The sequence below is a fragment of the Colossoma macropomum genome, unplaced genomic scaffold (assembly GCF_904425465.1).
Source record: "Colossoma macropomum unplaced genomic scaffold, Colossoma_macropomum, whole genome shotgun sequence".
In the NCBI taxonomy this organism is placed as follows: domain Eukaryota; kingdom Metazoa; phylum Chordata; class Actinopteri; order Characiformes; family Serrasalmidae; genus Colossoma; species Colossoma macropomum.
The window spans coordinates 5,924,743-5,945,044 of NW_023494797.1; the positions used below are offsets into that span (position 1 = coordinate 5,924,743).

At 38.9% G+C, this 20,302-nt stretch overlaps 1 protein-coding gene across 2 annotated transcripts in view; it reads right to left on the reverse strand.

The window, feature by feature from the left end:
- The window catches only part of igdcc4 (immunoglobulin superfamily, DCC subclass, member 4), a 102,682-nt gene extending 83,131 nt beyond the window's left edge, over positions 1 to 19,551 (reverse strand). For both annotated transcript variants that reach the window (XM_036584122.1, XM_036584121.1), the window contains exon 1: positions 19,149 to 19,551. In XM_036584122.1, coding sequence (XP_036440015.1) covers positions 19,149 to 19,413 — 265 coding nt within the window. In that variant the 5' untranslated portion in view covers positions 19,414 to 19,551. The remainder of the gene's footprint in view (positions 1 to 19,148) is intronic.
- Positions 19,552 to 20,302: the final 751 nt, after the last annotated feature.

Genomic DNA, 20,302 nt, shown 5'->3' on the forward strand with positions numbered 1-20,302 from the left:
CATCAATGCACCCCATGGCTAAAAGGTAACGAGGTAACGATTAAAAGGTATTAATTGAAAAACGTAACAACACCATTCCTAGTTTCAGATAACTCCATCCATAGTTCAAAAATGGGAGGGGCACTTTGGAGCGTCTGAGAGGAAAGAGATTGGATGCTAAAACACAAAAAAAGCACACCTTAACTTCACATGCATGTCTGTCTAAAATGCACTCTGCACACATACACAGACAGAAGGGAAAGAGACAAACTTACCTAAAGGAAAACGGAGAGGAACAGACAATGTATTTCATAAATACATGCCAAAATCCTCAAATATTTGCTTCAAATTACATCAATAAATTACTATGTAAAATTTTGCAAAAAAAGTAGGTAAGATGGCACAGACAGACCGTATTTACATTTAAGCTAAAATAGGCACAATATTATCACTCGCTTTCCAGTCATATTGCACCTTAAAACTCTGGAGGCTAGAGCACAGGGGCATGTTTTAAAACGTTACCATATGGCTACATAGTGTCAGCACTGTAACCCCTAATGCCTGCTTATGTAAAAGACTTAGAAGTTGCATAGTGAATGATTTAATAATATTCAAAAATATACAACTGTACCATACAAAGCAGTGAATCTGGAACTGAACTCAGAACAGAATGCTGGACCATTTAAGGTGGAATGGAAAATTTGAATAAGAAGCTAACTAAGAGGTGGGTCCGGCAAGTCACCAGTGTGTCCGGCATCAAACTGATGCATTTCTTCAAGTGTATTTTCAGGTTCAAACATATGTGGTTGAGACTTTTGTGTAGATAAATGTGGTCCTCAAATTCATTGTACTGATTTTGCAGTGGGTCTATGCAGTGCATACTCTTAGCCCCGCCTTTAATCGTCTCACACCAAATTATACTCAGGAAAGAATTTCAGTTATCCTAAACGACTGCCCCTTTTTTTAGCTACATGGATGAATTTATTCCATTTTTACAGTTAACAGTAAGTCATACTCCATTTTAACCCACGTCAACCTTTCTGCACAACCTGAATTAAAATCTGGATGTGGTGGAGAGACGTTTTGGGACTATTTACTTCTCGTGTTTGTTAGCGACATTAGCATCGTAGCTCCAGTTTAAAACTAAAGAGGCAAAATTTGGACAACAAACATGACTTGGCAGTTTGACTGCTTTTGAGGTAAGTGAAAAATCATGTAAATTTGTAAATTCCTCTATGTAGGGTAATATTAAACCAAGTGTGGGAAAGTGAACTTTGTCCATTGTTATCTTGACGCCAATATGACAATGAAAACCCATAGACAGGCTAGCAGAAATTCACATTAATGCAGCAGTGGTCATTTCTGGTCTTAACAGGTGAAAAAATAGGGAAAACCACATTAAGTTGCCTTGCTTTTTTCCAGATTATTCATGTGATTTAGGTGGTAGTTTTTCACATGGCTAGCCTTTACTAATATTAGACAGGATAGTGACAACAACTTGGTTAACTAACAGCTTCTCATATTTCAAACTCATATTTGTTCAGTGCAGCACAAGGTGGGCATCATTTTGACAGTTTGAAAAAACAAAACTTTAACATGACTGATGTCACTTATTATTACAAAGCAATATATTTCCGTTTTTAATGAAAAAAATCAGCTTTAAGATGTAATCACTCTTTAAACAGGTGAACAAAATAAGCTGACAGCCTCTTAAACCTTTTAGACAGGATAAAAGAAATTCACATTACTGCAGAAGTGGTCATTTCTGGCCTACACAGAAAAGGAGATGAAAAAAAGGTACAAAACTGTCACTGTGGTGGTACCTTCAAGGGTACATCTCAGTCCCTTTAGTCAGGGAACATAATTGTACCATAATCCATTGAAATTATATAAGTCTCGTCTCCCGGCCTTTGATTTTATTGTTATGTTTTGAAACATTAGGTTATGAAAAGTAAAACATGTACTTTTCCACTAGGAAACCTTATTTAAGGCACACAATTGGACCTTAAACCACTATTGTACCTTTGAGGTATATTTACACTGTTTGTACCTTAAAGAATGAAAAATGTACCTGCACAGTACATTTATTATTATTAGTGCACAGTAGCAGGTGGACAAACAAGTTAATTTCCAACGCTGATCCAGACATTATAGCTTATCATTTGCTTGTAATCACATTTTTTTGTAACCCAACGTAAAATCAAGCACATTTGGAAAAAGCCACACCCAGTTATGTATTCTGTACAGGTTTAACTGCAATTGATTTAGGCTACATAAAGTGAATTATAGTACAGAGGAACTACAATTTTTCAAACGTTCTGCAGAATTAATTTGTTGAAATGTAAACAAAGTCATTCAGAGTGGTTGGATGTAAAATGCTTCAATTCTACAGACATCTACCGACTCTGATATCTTTACAGTGGTGGTGATAGGAACCAAGGGTATCAATGGCTATAGCACAAATACAGCCATTTTATTTACTATCCAAAACCACCAGTGAGCCCACGCGTCCGAGTTTTTACATGTAATGTTGGTAACAGTCGGGTTCCTACCACCAACACTGAACACTTCAGAACAAAGTTTCTCTAGGAGGAAGCATCGCATATCAAACCACTCTGAATGACTTTGTTGACATATTAACCCCTAAATTATATATAAGTTTTGAATTGGTAGAGTTCCCCTTTAACAGCTTACTCATTTAACTGCTCTTATGCCTAACCACAATTATCATTTTTCAATGCACGGCCCTACTGTGCATGCATAAACCCTGCGAAAATGAGAAAGACAACACTGATTACACTGTGCATACACAAATGTGTGTGTGTGAAGCCTCTTTAAACAGCAACATTGACTCTGTGCCAGTTTTATATGGGCAAACATACTTCACTATTGTCTAAACATTCTAATGGCTTTTTTTTTTATCTGCGGTCTGTCTCGGGGAAGTCAGGGTATAATGTTATCAGATGGCTCTTGCTGCGGACCAGAGGCCTAGTAAACACTTTCACTTCTTTTCTCCTCGAGTGAAAGAGACTCTTCTCCTCTTTCCTCCCTCGCTTTGTCAGAGAGTTAGAAGCCACCGTGTGCGACAATGGCCGTTATTAATGCCTTTAAAGTGCTGTGAACTTCAGCTCAAGGACTTCTAAAGGAGGGCTGCTTCCAAAAAAAAAAAATAAAAAAAAGTCATCACAGTGTACGACTCATCTGCCTTTTCAGCTCCTCTGTCATTCATGGTGAGGGCTTTGGTCGGAAGGCACGGTCTTATGTTATGTATTCCTGCTCGAATGCATGGAGAATTAATGAAGAAATGAAGGAAGGAATGAATGACTCCTTCCTTTGCAGCTGTGCTGCATTATGAGCCATTCCAGCTGGGACTGCTGCTGTACTGACACACCATGAGCCTGCGATACAAACACAAACAGACACACACACACGCACATACACACCCCCCTCATCTGCACATAACCTCCATTAACTAATGGATCTGCAACAGTTGCCAGAGCAGGAGTTAAAAAAGAAGAAAAAAAACATCATCCAAGCACAGTGACCAGCATTTCACATGTCATGGGTGCTATCTGTGTGATAAGAGGCTGTAGGGACAGGACGGTTGAGGAAACTTCATACATCTACCTCGTTATCTGTGCACCACACACGCACACACACCTCCGAGCCAGTTCTAATATGATGTTATCTGGCCACTGATGTGAAACTGCGCCATGAGGGACAGAAGAGAGAAGAGAGAGAGAGTTCTGTTGAGTGAAAGTAGAGGAGGACTGGGTTCCCATAGGATTTTGCCTTTCAGGGACAGAAAGGGCAAGAAATGACGCAAGAAGTGATTAACCATAGCTATAGCAGAGGGGTGGGTGATGCGGCAAAGACATACTTCAAGAAATGATTACAATACAAGATATATCATTTATTTTCCTGACGTCTGAACAGATAAACATACTACTGAAAATTATGAACATAGTGCAGCATATAAAAATCTAAGTCCAGTTAAAAATGACTAATTATTCTCTCTTTGTAAGGAAACATGCAGCTGGTCAGTGTACTGACAATATCTACAATATACAATAAAAGTATATTGTCTACTGCCCAGCCCTACTTTAGCATAATGTACAATACACAGACTCTGGTAAGTATATTACACCATTAACCAGCTATGGTTAATGTCTTACTGAATGTTTTGCTTGCATCTTAAAAAGACACCATTTTTATGATCATTCAATTTTATAGGGGTGCATAGATCATGAACTTTTACGGCATATTCTGATTCCTTTACAGCTACATCTGATTTTTGGCTGATTTTTATTAGCCAGTGTTGTTTCAAGCAATAGGCAACACAGACAATTACATTATTTATTTGCTCGTTATTTTGTAGGCTAAATGAGCGCACTACTATGAACTAGTGGGTAAGCCTAAGTCCTATCACATGCACTCAAATGCATTCAAATGCAATATGTGCACTAGAGGTTGCACAACTCCATTTTTACTTTCAAACAAGTTGTCAACTAGTCGTCATAACAAAAAAAAATATGTTTTGGAAGAACTGATGCTGCATTTTTGAGGCGAGATATGAGACTATCTTTCAGTTAGTCTCAGGCTCAGAGTTCCACACACTGCCTGGTATAATTTGGAGAACTGAGGAAGCTATACACAAGCTTTAACTAAAATCAGTGCAGCTCTCAGAATCTGTCTTTTGGATGCCTGTGCCTCTGTGCACCGGTTTAATCATAGGAAACTAACAACTGTTTACCAAGCTAAATGCTAGCAGCAAGCAACTGTAATTGCTGCATATCATTGAGCCTTTCAGCATGACTGGACTGACTATATCAAGCTGTTGGTAGCAAGTAAACAAGAGATCCTCAATGCCCATTACACCACGCAGCTTTGTTTTCACTGTGCACATGTCAGGCTAAAATGGTCTGCGATTGCTCGTTCTGCATATTAGATAGCCCTTTCCTACCAAAGTCGTCACATAAACTAAAAGCAAATCATCTGATTTCGATCATCCAACCCTGAAATTTTATCAGATCTCATTTTGCTACATTTGGGCTTACAGCTCTGATTTATTCAGTGGCCAGTGAAATAAGTGCTTTAACATGAATGCTTTGGATGTCAGCAAAGCGGACACGAAGACTAGAGCCCAACAGATATATTAGATGGCTGATCATATGGGCTGATACTGACAACCTACAGTTTTCTAACAGCAAAAATTGTCAATAATGCGCAGATAATGAGCATCATTATTTTTGCGGTGTGGGATTTGAACTTTGGTCACCGGACAATACGTCGACTTTAGCAGTTGGAAACCAACAATCACGTTCATCACTAATCTATCAGCATCACCACAGAAGTACAAAATGAAAATCGGGCATTGATGACACCATTATGAGTTCAGAGCAAGTGCACACTGCCTGCCTGCCCTGCACAGGTCAGAGAAGAGGCTCACCTGCTGGAACATACTACAAAGCTCTTGTGAATATGACATGTCATTTGACTGTTTCTCGGTCCGTTTCACTAAAGAACAAGCTAGATAGTATATATCACATGAACAAAACAGAGAGACAAACTCTCAAATGTTGTTGAAGTTTGATGTCCAAAGCTTGCTTCTTTAGTTCTACTGGAGCTATGAGGCTAATGTAGCTACCAAGTATATGAAGCCTACAGACATCAATTAGCACCATACAAGTTGCATGCTTTAATCAGCATCATTAGTTGCTGTCCACCTGGAATCTAAACGGATCTTTTCTACCTAATTGGGTCATGTTCCTGGTCTAATCACAATTTATATTACATATAAAGACAAAAAATGTTTGTTTTCCTGAGATCTTTAATCAAAGCATAGTGACTTTTGCCTGCCTCTAAAACTTCTTCTGACCTTTGATGTCACCTTTTACCAGCAGGTGGGTAAAAATATTAACCAAAATATTGCATTTCACTTTCTCCTCCACCCATCTTCACCGTCACTAAGAAAAAATGCTCAGCTAGCTCAGAGATCTCTCAATAATAGAGCATTTCAACTAGTAGTGGATGTTACTTTTTTAAATATTAAAAAAATTATATCACAGTATATATATATATATATATATATATATATATATATATATATATATATATATATATATATATATATACATATATATATATATATATATTCCAAATAAAGCCACTTTAGATGCTAAAGTAAACCTATTTTTGTAGGATAACGGTTTATTATTCTATGGTGTTCACTTTTTAATAAGAAGCAACAACTAAAGTAAATCGAAAATATTTTATAGTGCAAAATAGCAAAAAACTGAACAATATACAGATAAATCTCTGTCGATACTGCTTTCTAATGCTAGTCCTGCAGGCCCGGCAAAAACTAACTATTCTTCTAATATTCTTCTAATTCGGTATCTTTTTGTTCTAATTTCTTCTTAAACGGAGCAATATACACTTTGGCACCTGTACAGGCACCAGAATGTACCTGCTGCATCATTTAAGGTGGAACAGGAAACAAACTATAAACCAACTTCAGCTTTGCTGAATTTCATAGAAATCTATTTGTCTCCTGTGTGTGTCCCAGACACTGTTTAAATTTTGTAAACATTACAGTCATTCACAATTCAGTACCAGCTGCTCAATGGCTTGTTTCCCACACAAGGCCCTGACCGCAGCGTCGTCTGTTGCAGCTGACCGAGACAGGCGACTCCTCGGGCGGTACAAGTGAAGTGCACCAATCGCTCTGGTGTCCATGTTAGACTAAGGCTATCCCAAAAAAAGACCAGCAATTCCTTTATGTCTGCTGCTTAGAAAACAAAGTGGACTAATTTAGAAGAAATGGGCAAGAGAGCATTAGATGATCGAGGGTCATCTTCATTTCAATTTGAAATATTACTAAAACATTTCTGACTTAGCCTTCCAGCTAAAACGGACGAAGTTAACGTGGTTTGCACTGTCTGTATGTCACGTTATCTGCGCTTATTTGTGGCATACCGCTATAACAGCTGTGACAAACCTCATACCTGAAGAAGCATTTCAGTGACCCATTACTAATGTCACGTCACACTAGAGTATGAAAAAAAAAACCCTTATGATTTCCAGTTTTTTGATTATCTCTACATAATCTCAAATTAGACTCACTAATGTGGTTTCTGGCATACATATATGGACAAAATGCTACTAATGTTAATATCTATTATGGTGCACTGCTGTTCATTTTTATAGATAACAGTATGTCGTACTGTGTCAGAAACAACAAATACTAGATGACAAAAATCAATAACCTGATGTTTGTTAGATGACAAAAATCAATAACTTGATGTTTGTTAGCCACATTAGATTTGCAGCACAAGCATAAAACTAAAGGCACAAACTTTGAACACCAAACATGTTTTGATTGATGGACTACATTGGGTTAACTGGAGAACTCTGTAAAGTTGATATTTTTTTTTTTTAGCAAAATATCAGTTTAGTGTCAAATAAGGTGCAAATAAATGTGACTGCAACTTTACTAGCTGGAAAACAGTGTGGGTAAGAAAGACAGAGAGAGATCTTCTCCTTCATGAAGTTCTGCAGAATAGCCCCAATGCTATGTTCCAGGCATTAAAGCACAGTTTAGAACAGCAGGGAAAAAGCAGGCACCTCTTGACAGTTAAGCACCGCTCTATAGGCCTGCAGCTGTGAGTCAGTACACTCAGTGTAGTGCGCACACACACACACACGTGCACGCACACAGCGATATCGGACACTGTTTCAAAAGGGTAAACAAGAGGCTGAAGAGGCTGAACGCAATCTGAAAGAGATGAACTGTTATCCCTGTACTCATGTGCCTGCTCCAAGACGACATGTTTTTATTGTTGCCTTATTAAATGTGTCAATCAAAGTAATTGGCTTTTTTGAAGAGGCCCTCTTTTAAAGAGAATCCAAGCAAATTAACACTGATTTAAAATGCAGTTTTTCCCTAAAGCACACAATGGTCTCTAATGACTAACCAGCAGTTAAAACTGCCAGTTGCTACATATAGAAAACATTATTATTCGGTACACCTGCGCATTCATTTTTGACTTGAAAGGATCAAGTGGCTTCAATACCTTCTTTCTGACCATCAACATCGTTATTTAAGCATGTGTGCATGTTCACTCTCAGTAAGGAATACCCTTGGCAATACTCTGCATTTGAGCCTCAGGAAGGGTTCTCAAGCACACCCGATCACTCTCACACCCTCCACCCCACTTACTCTGAACCCAATCCCTCCCCGTCCCACCCCGAGCCTACACGCCTCCTCCTTCGTCATGTGACCTAGTGGACAGCAGTGTGGAATGGAAGGAATGTGATCGTATGACTGTTTACCCGATGAGGGAAAGACCCCACTACACACAGAGATCCACATGTACACACTGAAGACGTTCCTTCCAATTTATGCAAATTTATGTTTATTTCATTTTCACATAAAAACACACAGTCATGTTTGTGAAGACACTAGAACTTATAAATATTCTATGAGCACACCAGAAGAAAAAGCAGCAAATTATCATCCCCAGGCTATTTCAAACACATTTGCTCACTAAACCTTAATTTTGATTACGCACAGATCATACATGTGTTTGTTCCCAGGGATTCGGCATGTGCTGGTAGAACAAAATTTTAGACACAATAATTGCCCAATTTTTATCATGGTTTACAATATCTTCAAGATATTGCATTTAACAAAAATAATTTTGTTAAGAATACTTTAAATTAGTGGTGGGGCACGATATTTACTTCTTCTGACATTGACAAAAAAAAAAGACAGCAGTGCCACATTTAAAAAATCCTATCAAAAACCTGTGAGCTGTAATTATTAGGCATGTTCAGACTGCAAGTGAATCAGATTTGTTTTTCAATTAAGATCGGATTTGTGTCTCCAGACATCACCAGCCTATCTGCATGGGTTGCTGCGGTAACGACGTAGGCGTGAGTAACTACGTAGCTATGCTGGTGACATGAATTTCAAATGCGGATGCAGGAGAGATGGGAGTGCATCATCTCACCCTCCAGACTCTTCAAAATTCTTTGGCATAAGCATAATTCTTTGGTGCTCTTCCTGAATCCCAGCACCTCTGTCACGTCGTGTTGCAAGTGACTCAAAAGACACTTTGAAATCCCATTTGAGCGGCCAGAGCATCCAGATTGAGACGCATCTGTAAAAATCTGTTTGGAATCAAATTTTAAAAACCATCTTCAAATGTGGATTGGATTCGATTCACAAAATATATGGATGTGTTTTTTTGCTGTCCAAGCTATCAAAATTCAATCTGGATATAATCTGGATATGCCAAAAATCAGTTTTGGGCTGGAAGTGTATACAAGGTGTTAAGGCTAGGCCTTCAATTTTGGGCAATAAATTTGAAAACTCAGTCGAAACATGAAGGAAAAAAAAAACAAACCACAACAATAATGCCAACTTCTGCTAGAGTCCCTATTGTAGTAGTTTGTTAACAGTGATTCACATGAACACTTTCTGACGAGACTAAAGTTAGCTTCTTTTTCAAATTTTCTGTTCCACCTTAAGTGGTGCTGCACCATTTAAGGTGGAATGAAAACTTTGTTGGCACCAGAATGTAACTGCTGTGTTTGTGTTTCCCTTCTCCATGTCAGGGTGAGTTTTCACATTTTTAAGTGATAAAAAGTTCTCTGTCTGCTCCTCCTTCTGCCGCGCTGCGGCTCTGCCTTAATTGTGACTGTTTACAATCTCTGCTCAGAGGAGGAACTGTATCGTGTGATCAGAGCATGAGAGTGCAGTGGGAAAGCAGAGCTATTCTGCATGTCTACTAACATTACCTTGCACGCTTGTCGTGGTATACCATATTATGTCTTTGCCCTACTGAAAACACTGATTTTCTCCTTAATAAAAATGTTTCTCCATGTTTATTATGTCAATTCATAGGCATAAATAAGAAGGCAAAAAAACTAAACACAATAACTGCTTTTTGTATTTGGCCAAGTGTGTCCTGAATTTCAGTTTCAGAAAAGAATTTTCATTTTGGTATCACTATTTATTAGGCATACACAATAATACTGGAACATACTGAATCTGCAGATATTTGCAAAAATATTGGTATAAGACTGATGTTTAGACTGATATTTCAAACTGGTACAATATTTAGATGATGCTGAGCTATGAGGCTAAAATCTTTGCATTTTATTTTATTGCATTTTTCACCTTACAGAAACAAGTGTTACATTTCCATAATGTTACTATAGGTGGGTCTAGTCTCAATGTCTACATTTTATACATGTTTATGAATCTGCATCTGTATCATCGTTAGCAGGTATGTACATTGAAAATACTGGACGTCTGAATCGGCCCTCAACTCAAACATTATCAATGCATCCCTGCTTATTACTACAGATGAGAAGACCTACATTTTCTTGTGTGAACATCAGTCTAGTAGTGCAATCATATCTAATAATCCTACAGCATAACTGCCTTAGTTTGTTACTTTTATTTTTTTACCTTTTATCTTTAAGCTTAACATGTCAGACTGCATAGGCTTAGACCAGACAAGACATATGCAACATTCACATTAGCTTAATGGCCACACTAACAGAAAATCAACCATCAACAAAATGTGTCATGCTTGACACCTTGAAAATTAAGTACATTTTCCTCCTTTAAAACCAAACTTCATTTTAATATTAAAGGTCATGTTGTTTTTCTGCATGGCAACACAGGATCAGTCTACACAATCTGACCAGTTTTTGTCCAGCAGGGAAGCAGAATAACCATTAACAGGAGTAAACTTTGTGATTTCAGTGGGTTTCCATCGGGCAATCTAAGCCTGAAATAGGCTATGTGCCAAAACAAACCATCTGTTTACACAAATAAGACAGCATCAATGTTTTAACATTTTCAGTATTAAAGTTTCAAATGAACAATCGTTTTTTAGTTTTACATCCACTGAAATCCATTCCGGCTTCAGCTGCCAACCAACTGTCAATCCCAAATGTATTGGGGTTTACTGTACACAACTGCCCACGTCAAAGGTGGAAAGGAAGTGGCAAAACAAATAACATCCTTTAGTACTTGATCCAAATCTCCCTCTTGCTGGACTTTAACAGTGATCAAGGACAGGCCATCAAATAATAAACAATAAATTTAACTTTCAATTACCACATTATACAGAGACACTGTACAAGCCAAAACAGCGACTGTAAAGTTCTCAAACAAATGCACCTCAGTTTTAAATGTAAATCTCTAATTTAGACTAAAACTTAACTTTTGCAATTTGATTCCAATGTGCAGTATCTTTCAAATCAATAGTATTTTAAGTTTATCCTGTATGCGGGTCAAACTGAATGACGACATATCAAACTAAACAAGCACTGCAACTTCATTATGAAAAGAAACATTATGTTCCCTCTACTAACCCAGTTACATTTAAATAGTGGTGCTCTGTTCACAGCTACAATCATGTGTGCTGATCTGGAACATGTACCAATTACAGTGTCATTATTTTGGCATTACTGGCCACAACTGATTCCGTGCTGTTACTACTATGCAACTCAAATCTACAACCCGAACAGCCTCTTAAAAAAAAAAATAAAAGGGAAATGTGTGAAATTTAGATGCAGTCGGCTTTCTGTAGATACAGACTATACGCTGGATGCTGAAAATTTAAATAATGCAGACAAAGGAAATTTTCCCCAAAGCATAGCCAGACGTAATTGAATTAGCAAAATTACAACATTTACAGAGCAGCTCATTGATCATTAAAGATGCAATTAAGTTTATGAATAATCCATAAAGCTGGGTCCTCCACTGCAAGAAACAAGCTCCTCAAGCACAGAGCCAAAAATACTTCTGAGGAGGGAGAGAAAGAACAAGAGACAAAGGGATGAGTATAATATCTCCCTATACATGTATATTTATACATATACACACACAGTACTGTGCAAAAGTCTTAGGCCGTCTGAGAACATGATATGACATTTGAAGAGTAAGCAAAATATAATTAGAATAAATAGAAGAAACGAACAATACATTGCGATTTTATGTCTGTCACTGTATGAGCCTAATCATCTCTAAATCTCTCACAAGAAAACTCAGGATTTACGGATAGCATTCAGTACCTAGTTTGGCTAATCAATCCTTCATTAAATTAAATGATGCCTGCTGCTGATGGAATTTAATAAAATACCAAAAGTGGCTGGAGTGACTTCATACCAAATATCAATATCATTTTGAAAAAATCTTGTTACTCTTAACTGTATCCATGTTTGTTTGTATTTTTTCTTGTTATATTCTGATTTTACTGGCAAAAACACACTTCCAAGAGAAATAGTTTAAAAACAATTCATGACTGCCTAAGATTTTGGCACAGTATTCTATCTATATATCTATATATATAACTATCATGCATATGATCCCTAACAAACTCCAATATTTTACTTTGTACCATGAGTATCCATCATCCCCTCCGCCTCAGACTCATATATGTATTAATATATGCATAAATATAAGACATATAACCAGTGCCCAGTTTCAGACATGGATCCACTGATGTCTTGCTCCACACCCTTGATTCTATTGGTTTTGTTGGTCTTAGTTTTTAATCAGTGAGGACTTTCTTCCTGCAACTCTTCCAAAGAGCTTGCTGATATGGAGGTCATGAACCATTAAAAGACTTGATCAGGTGAGAAAACTGGGTCAGCGGATACATGTTGGAGGTGAAGCTAAATGTCAGGGTTGGATGTTGTAGAACTGGTTCTTACACTAGAGTTCACATATGGCACTGGGGCAATGAACATATCTAATAGGCACAGTAGAGAGTTTTTCAACCACTGGCTTCTTCTGTCTCTCTTTCAGATAGTCTGCATATAAATGAAGAGTCGATGAATGGACTTTGATGGGCTTTGATTTCAAATGTCCAAATCAAAACAGAAGTCCAAGCCCAAGACATGTGATACAGCTGCCAGAAACCACGGGTTCAAATGGGCAAGACCATGAGGCCATGTGACCCCCCAAGCAATATAGCCTCTGGCCTCCCCTCCCCTCCATCTATCTTTACTTATACAAACCTTTAACCCCTTAAACTCTAAGGGTCCATATGTGGGTCCATATGTGGGCCCACACGTCTTTTTAGTTTCATAGTGGTCTCAATCATTTAAAGCAGTTACTGTATGAAGACTAACAGCTGAACAATAGAAAATCTAGGGTTCAAGGGGTTAAAGAACACGGGGCTATGTGACAGACTTGGAGGAAAACAGTGGAATGTTGGACAACACAGTAGGAAGTGTTGCATGAGAGAGAAAACATGAGTCTGGAGGTTTTCCACCAGACAAGCTGCCTCAACAGCATGAGCTCCAGAGAAACAGCTTATAGAGCATACAGCATTAGGCTGTCTTTTCTTAGTTGACCAAGGCCTAAAAATCAATAACCCAACACCCTTATCTATAGTTCTTATTAGTGGTGGCCGATATGGTAAAAATATACCATGATACACATTACGCATCATTGTATTTAGTTCTAGAAACAGTAACTGAATTCTTTCAATTACAAAATTTAAAAATATTAGCAGCATTAAATGATTAACGCAACATTTTTTTAACCCGTTACCACATTTCCCTAGTTTGACCCTTCAAACCATCCACAGTTCCATGCTGAGGCCCAGCAGCTCGCATGCTGTATGTTGACTTGAGCAGATAAGACAAGTGTGATTAATTGTGAATAGCTGCATAAAAGAATGCGATTAATTGCTTTAATCATTTTACATCCCTAAAACTACTAACACTATGAGTCCAATGTTTTTAATTCAGTGTTTTACATACCGCCCTGCACTGAATCCAATTAAACAGGACTAATTATGCTCACTTTGTAATGAAACATACTGTTGGTCAGTGTTGTTCAAGTATTGACGATATCCATGTTTTGTGATGCGTCCTAATTTATTATGATAATGATAATCACGTCATCCACCCCCAGTTTTAACTAGGATTCAACTGCAAAAATAAACAAAGTAAATACATAAGTTGAGAAATAAATTCAGTTTGTTGACTGACTGCCCTACTACATCTTGTTCAAGCGCTCAACTGTCTGCTGTCCGGTACCAGATCAACAGGGTTCACATACATTTCCATTTGATCTTTCATACGGAAAAAACAAGCCTTTTGTTTATAGAACTGAAGTGAGAGCGACAGAGAGAAAACCCTTGGCAGTAGAACCCCTCGGTCGTCCCTCCACACATTCCAATAACCCGGAACAACCCCCCCACCCACACACACATACACACACACACACACACACACACACCGCCCCCCCCACACACACACCAACCCCCCGAATCCCCACCATCACCGTTTACCAGCCCCAATTCCCACTATACAACCGCAGCCAAACACACACACACACACACACAGCATTCCTCTTTCTCTCTGAAACACTGGCACATGGCCTCAGGAATGCCCACCGCACCCCAGCGAGGGGCTCCCAGTTTATAAACTCCGCTTCTGTGGGAGCAAACCTCATGCGGCCAGAGTTACAAGCGGAGCCTGAATGGTGGGGTGGGGGGGGCGCTGTAATAACTGTCCCTTGAAATAAAAGTGAGCCACTGGATGAACCAGCACAAACAACACAGGGCACTCCTCCCTCCCTCCCTTTACTTTTACTCTCCAGGGGGAAAAACACTGTCAGTACCATCCCTCTCGCTGCCCCTACCTCGCACCCAAACACGCTCACACAGTACATAAGAGTGACACCAGAAAATGTATCTGATTTTTTTGAAAGATTTTTAAGGTTTTTAAACGTTGAAATCCATCATGGTATCATTCAATGATAAACCTTAAATGATAAAACCTTGGTGTACTGTATATACTGTCCATATTCTACTTGAATATGAATGCCACATTCATGTTTTCAGCCCGAAGTAATTCAGAATCATACAAATTAATCAACGTAAATTATGCTGAAATTATGATAAAAGGTATCAAATCAAATTGTGGTGAGGTCATAGAATTACACCTCTAGTTTCAACACCTCAGTGACAGACTGAGAATGAACTTAGCTGACCTATTCTGCTAATCTTGAATACAGGGAACTTAAAACCAAGACAGGCAGAGAAGAAGGTCACAGAGAACCTCCATTACTTCTGCAGCTCTCGCCATGTATGATAAAGTGAAAGAATATGGCAATATTATATGTCATACTATGAATATCATAAATCAATGCCAATGCCATTAATACAGAAAATCCTCTAAGTTTCTTTGCTCTGTCAAGGTTCCGTAAGGCCATTTATTTTACTTACATTTAACATTCAAAGCAATCTGTTTTGGTGCTTACTGTCATGTAAGTGAAGGGTCTATGAAATCAAAGTGTCGCTGCAAAAACAAGTGATAAAATTAAGTTGGAAAGTGAACTGTGCATTAATGACGTGTCATCCATTCTAGTTAAAAAATATCCAAGAAAGTACTTAGGAATATGTTTATAGCCAGAGGTAGAAAAGGTTTTCTTCTAGAATCACAAGGAAGTTGCACAGATTTTGCAAGACTGCACTGTTAAAATCTCACTGAAATCAAATTTAGTTCCTGCTCCTAGTCATAGTAAACATGATTCATCATATTTAAAAGACAAAACTCTTGTTCTCCAATAACCTTTCAGCAAAACGTAAATGCCAATAAAACATATTCTGATGTTTAATTATGTCATTGTGCACCAGCAGGCAGCGAAAAATAACATTAACCAATAATACCATGTTTCACATCCTCCCACCTTTCACTGAGCGAAACACTAAGCTAACTCAGAGACCATTTTTCACTTAGAAACACATCATGGAACAGAAGAAAAAAAATGCATTATTATTTCTGATTCATGTTAGCTTCCAAAAATAAATGTGCCAAAAAGCGTTCTTTGGAGTGATGCCATACAAGAACCACGTTTGATTCCCTAAAGCACATTCAGTGAATAGTTCTTCACAGAATCATGTTTGTAAATGAGCATGAAGAACAGTTTTAACGGTTAAAGAACTTTTTAAAAGGTTCTATACCAATTAAAGGGCTCTCCTAGAACCATATGTCTAAGCCAAGAATCATATAGGAACCTTTATTTATAAAAGTGTGCCAGACATTCTGAACTTTTTTGAAACCATCACTGTTAGAGCCATCAGCATGCATTATTTGGTAGTCTAGCCCTTCCTACTTACCACCATTTGCTTAATTATATGTAGAAAATCCTGTAATAAGAAAAAAGATATCAGAGTAACCAAAAAGCTGATTGCTTACCTCCATATAGCAGCAACCAACTAGACACAAAACAGTGAACTTACTGCAACAAAAAGGCTACAATATTTGAAACTCTAACCAATAACACAACGTCATGTCGTCTGCACAGCATGAGGAAGATAATGCAGGAGACAACAAAGGATGCAAAGAGATCATGTTTCAGATTCAGACCTTGACTGCATCTTGGGCTCATAAAGTCTCAAAAACAACGCCACCTCCACACTGACACACGCTACCTCCACTGACAGGCTGTTTGGAAGAGCTGCACAAAGAAAGTTCTTGCCAGACGCAATAAACAAGAAAACCATCTAGCATGTTTTTAAACATCAGTGCAGCTTTAACTTTAACTGGAAGCCACATATGGTCAGATAATACTGAGCATGTTTAGTTGCTTAGTGTCAAAAGAGACGCAGGGTTTAAACAGAACGCTGTAACTACTGTCAGCTGACAGACAGCACTTCAAGAGTTCTTGAAAAGATTAAAGAAAAAAATCAAGAAGGATCTCACTGTCTTGATGACACCACTTAAAGCAAATAGTTTCAATAACCATCATAATTGAACTTCATTAAATGACGAGCTATCAATTTCTTTCTACTTTTTCCCAGATTCTCTTGTGTAGTGTACCCAAGGGGGCTTCACCAAGATGCCATTATGGTGACATTACTGTCTGCTGTGATTTGGACAGGTCTGGAAAACACACTTTGCAGGTAAGTGCCTGAAACAAAGGTGCCATAATCGTTCATCTGGGAAACACAAAGCAACACGGTCCAGTGACATAAGAAGTGGGTTTCTCTCTCTCCTTTTTGGCTGTTTTGAAGATCTTACTGTTTAGAGTCGAAAAGATCAATCGGTTATGTATCAGAATCGGACTCACACCAACTCCAAAACTGACGCTGCATACATTATTGATCGGAGTCTGCTCTATTTCCTGTGCTGTACGGATATGAATTAACCTCCACTGTCATGGTTGCAGCCGAAACAAATATGCCACACAAAAGCACATACAACAAGCAAACGCTGACTTAAAAAATGCAGAGGTTAAAGACAATATTTGGCGGACAGAGTTGAACGGCTATGAAGGATGCTGAGTATGTTACAGTGACTGTACATAAGCATAGGTCATGTGCTCCTTTTTAATGAGAGGAGCAACAATTAGAAGCAGAGCCTCAGATTCCGAGGAAATACCTGCAGAATTGCTCGGTCTGCAGCTTCAGGTTACTCTTATAAGAGGCGGTGGGACTCCTCGTGTTGTGTTTTTTGTAGAATGGTCTGTGCCCAGCATATGCACCGTTTAGTTGCAGCGCTTAAAAGAAAAAAGTTTTCAGAGTGTTCAGACAGAAAAACGCTTCAGACTTGGTGTGAAGGTCCCACTATGTTAAAATTGAAAAAAACAGTGCATGGTGTGAGCAGGCCTTAACAGCCTAGCCCCGCCCTTGATCGGTATCGGCTATCGGCTTATCTTTCTGAAAGGCAATCACTGATTGGTATCGACCCTAAAAACTGATCGGTCCATCTCTAGCACTGTTGTTATTTTCACTGCATACTTACATACAACACCATTAGATTTTAACTCGTAACCAACAAGAAAATCTTCAAATACAGACGTTCACAACGAGACAGATAGAGAGGGCTATGGCGCTTCAAACTGGGTTTCGATTTGGATTCCTAAATAAAAATACCAGCTGAGCACCAGCAGCTTAATATGTTTACAATGACTGGTGAATAAAATAAATACTTACTTTCAATTAAAACTACTGACTTTAAATTAATTCCTTGCTACTGATACTTTGTATAATCTACATTGATCAAATCCTAATAAGCAGAGATCAAAAGCAATTGTCAGTCACGTGCTTAATCATATTCATAAAAATAAGACTGATAAAGCCATGTGTAAACAGTGCTGGCAGCAGCGCTTTCTGGTCGACAGCCAAAAGGTGAGATGTTAAAAGTCTTTATAGCATCTACTGCGGTGCCTAATATGCGTTATTGTTTGTTTCCCACCCGTATTCCATACAAGCCACGCCCCTCCGCGTTAGGATTGGCTATGAGTTCATCCTCATAAGGAGTCTGCCGACAGGAGGCGGGGCGCTCCCAGCCGAGCCCAGCACAAGGGGGCGGGGTTTGTCAGAAAACAGGTGTGGAAGAAAATAACGCTCCTGATGTGGAAAAATCGAGCCCTTCTCTGATTCCGAAGCTACTGCAATAGCATGAACCGTCAGTCAGCCTTTTTAATCTTCTTTATGAGGGAAACACCACCAAGCCAAAGGATTTTGGGGTTTCCACTGTGTAACTTTGAGTCTGCCACAGAAGTGATTGCAACATGACTTACATTTTCTTTGCCCTTTTGCCACTCCACCTTCAAACTTTTAAAACAAACAAGAAAAAAGTACTCCAGGGGAAAAGTACGTGAGAGACGAGCAACAGACTTTATCCAAGCGAGGACGCACTGAGGGAACGATTAAGGCTATTTTTTCAGAGAAAAGGACACATGTGCACTAGCTATGGAGCCTGCATGTCCTATTTAGTCGAAACCAAGCGTGTCTGGTCTCCAGCCTCCCCCCTCGCACCACACACACTACAACCAGCTAATAATAAAGGTTCCTCTCAAAACATGCTCGCTGCAACTTTAAAGTCCACACGAGCCTGAGAAAAATAGCCCAGAACGAAAGTTTTACCTCATACATCCTCTCACGAATGGTCCAAATGTCCGAACACGGTCCCGTGACCACGTTTTTTGTGACCAGTATTTAAAAAAAAATACCACCGCTTTGGACCAAGCAAGGTGCAAAATGATGAAAAATGATTCTAGGTCTATATTATGCGCACCACACTCTCACACACGTCCTGCCAAGACTGTAAAAACAAACACAGCACCAAAACTCTCTCTTTTTTCGGGATTAGGGAGATTAAGGGATGGTGTTGCTCTGTACCTTGCGAGGATAGTCCACAGCAGCCCAGCGAGAGGAGACAGAAGAGCCAGCAGCTATTCAGCGCCATGTGGAGCTCTTTTTTCTTTTTTTTTCTCTCGCTGTGGAGCCCAGAGGAAAGCGCCCTTCTGCTCGCAGCTTCTCCCAAAGCCGAGCAGCTCAGCGCGGCGGCGCTAGTCTGGAGAGAGCCGGCCAGTCTCCCGGCGAACCATCGCCATGTTGTGCGCCAGCGTTCAATGTGTGTTAGTGTGTTAGCTGCTCCACACATACACACACACACGTTCACTCCCCTCTCTCCCTGCCTTTCACTCACACACACCGGTAAGTCCCGCTTTAGGTGTCCGCTGGAGTCGCCTGAAACACTGGCAGTCCCCTCTATCTCTATCTATCTCTCCCTCTTTCTCTCTGTCTCTCTCTCGCACATTCACACACATATACACACACATACACACAGGAGTTGGTATTCCTGTCATTGTGGGGCCTTTCTATTGACTGGAGCTTAAAGCTGCTGTGCTACACCTACCCAGCTCTAGGCTTAACCTCTGAAAATCTTTTCAGAGGTTAAGAGTTTAGTTTCCACAGTTATGTATTTTATGTCAAACGAGAGGAAAAGAAAAAGGAAGAGAGAAAAAGTGTCCTAATGAGGACCAACCAAATGTTCGCACAACATCAAAATGTTGATTTTTTCAGTCATTCTGGATTCACATTAAGTCCCTTTAAAGTGGAATTCCTATATAGTTTTCCTATATAGTTAAATAGTTCAAATGTAAAGTTATTCAGAATGTGTAAGTGTGAAATGCAATAATTCTCTGAGAAACTAGAGAAACTTCTAGAGAAACCCGCACAGTCAGAATTGTTCACAGTGGTGGTGATAGGAACCAGACGTCTGAAGCATGTAATGCCTTTTAAAAACTACCCCAGCTTTTACAAAAAATGCTCATAAATGTGATGCCTGATGCCTGAGACATTGTTTTACAGCAGTTTTGTTATCAGGTTTTGGTCAAAAAGCATATTTTAAAATACATCCATATGAGAGAGGTTTTAGAGGTTTTACCACTACTTCACTATCATCAACATTTCATATGAAAACTCAGAAGACGTGTAGGTTCACTGGTCATTTTGGATAGTAGATGAAATAGTTATATTTGCATCACGAC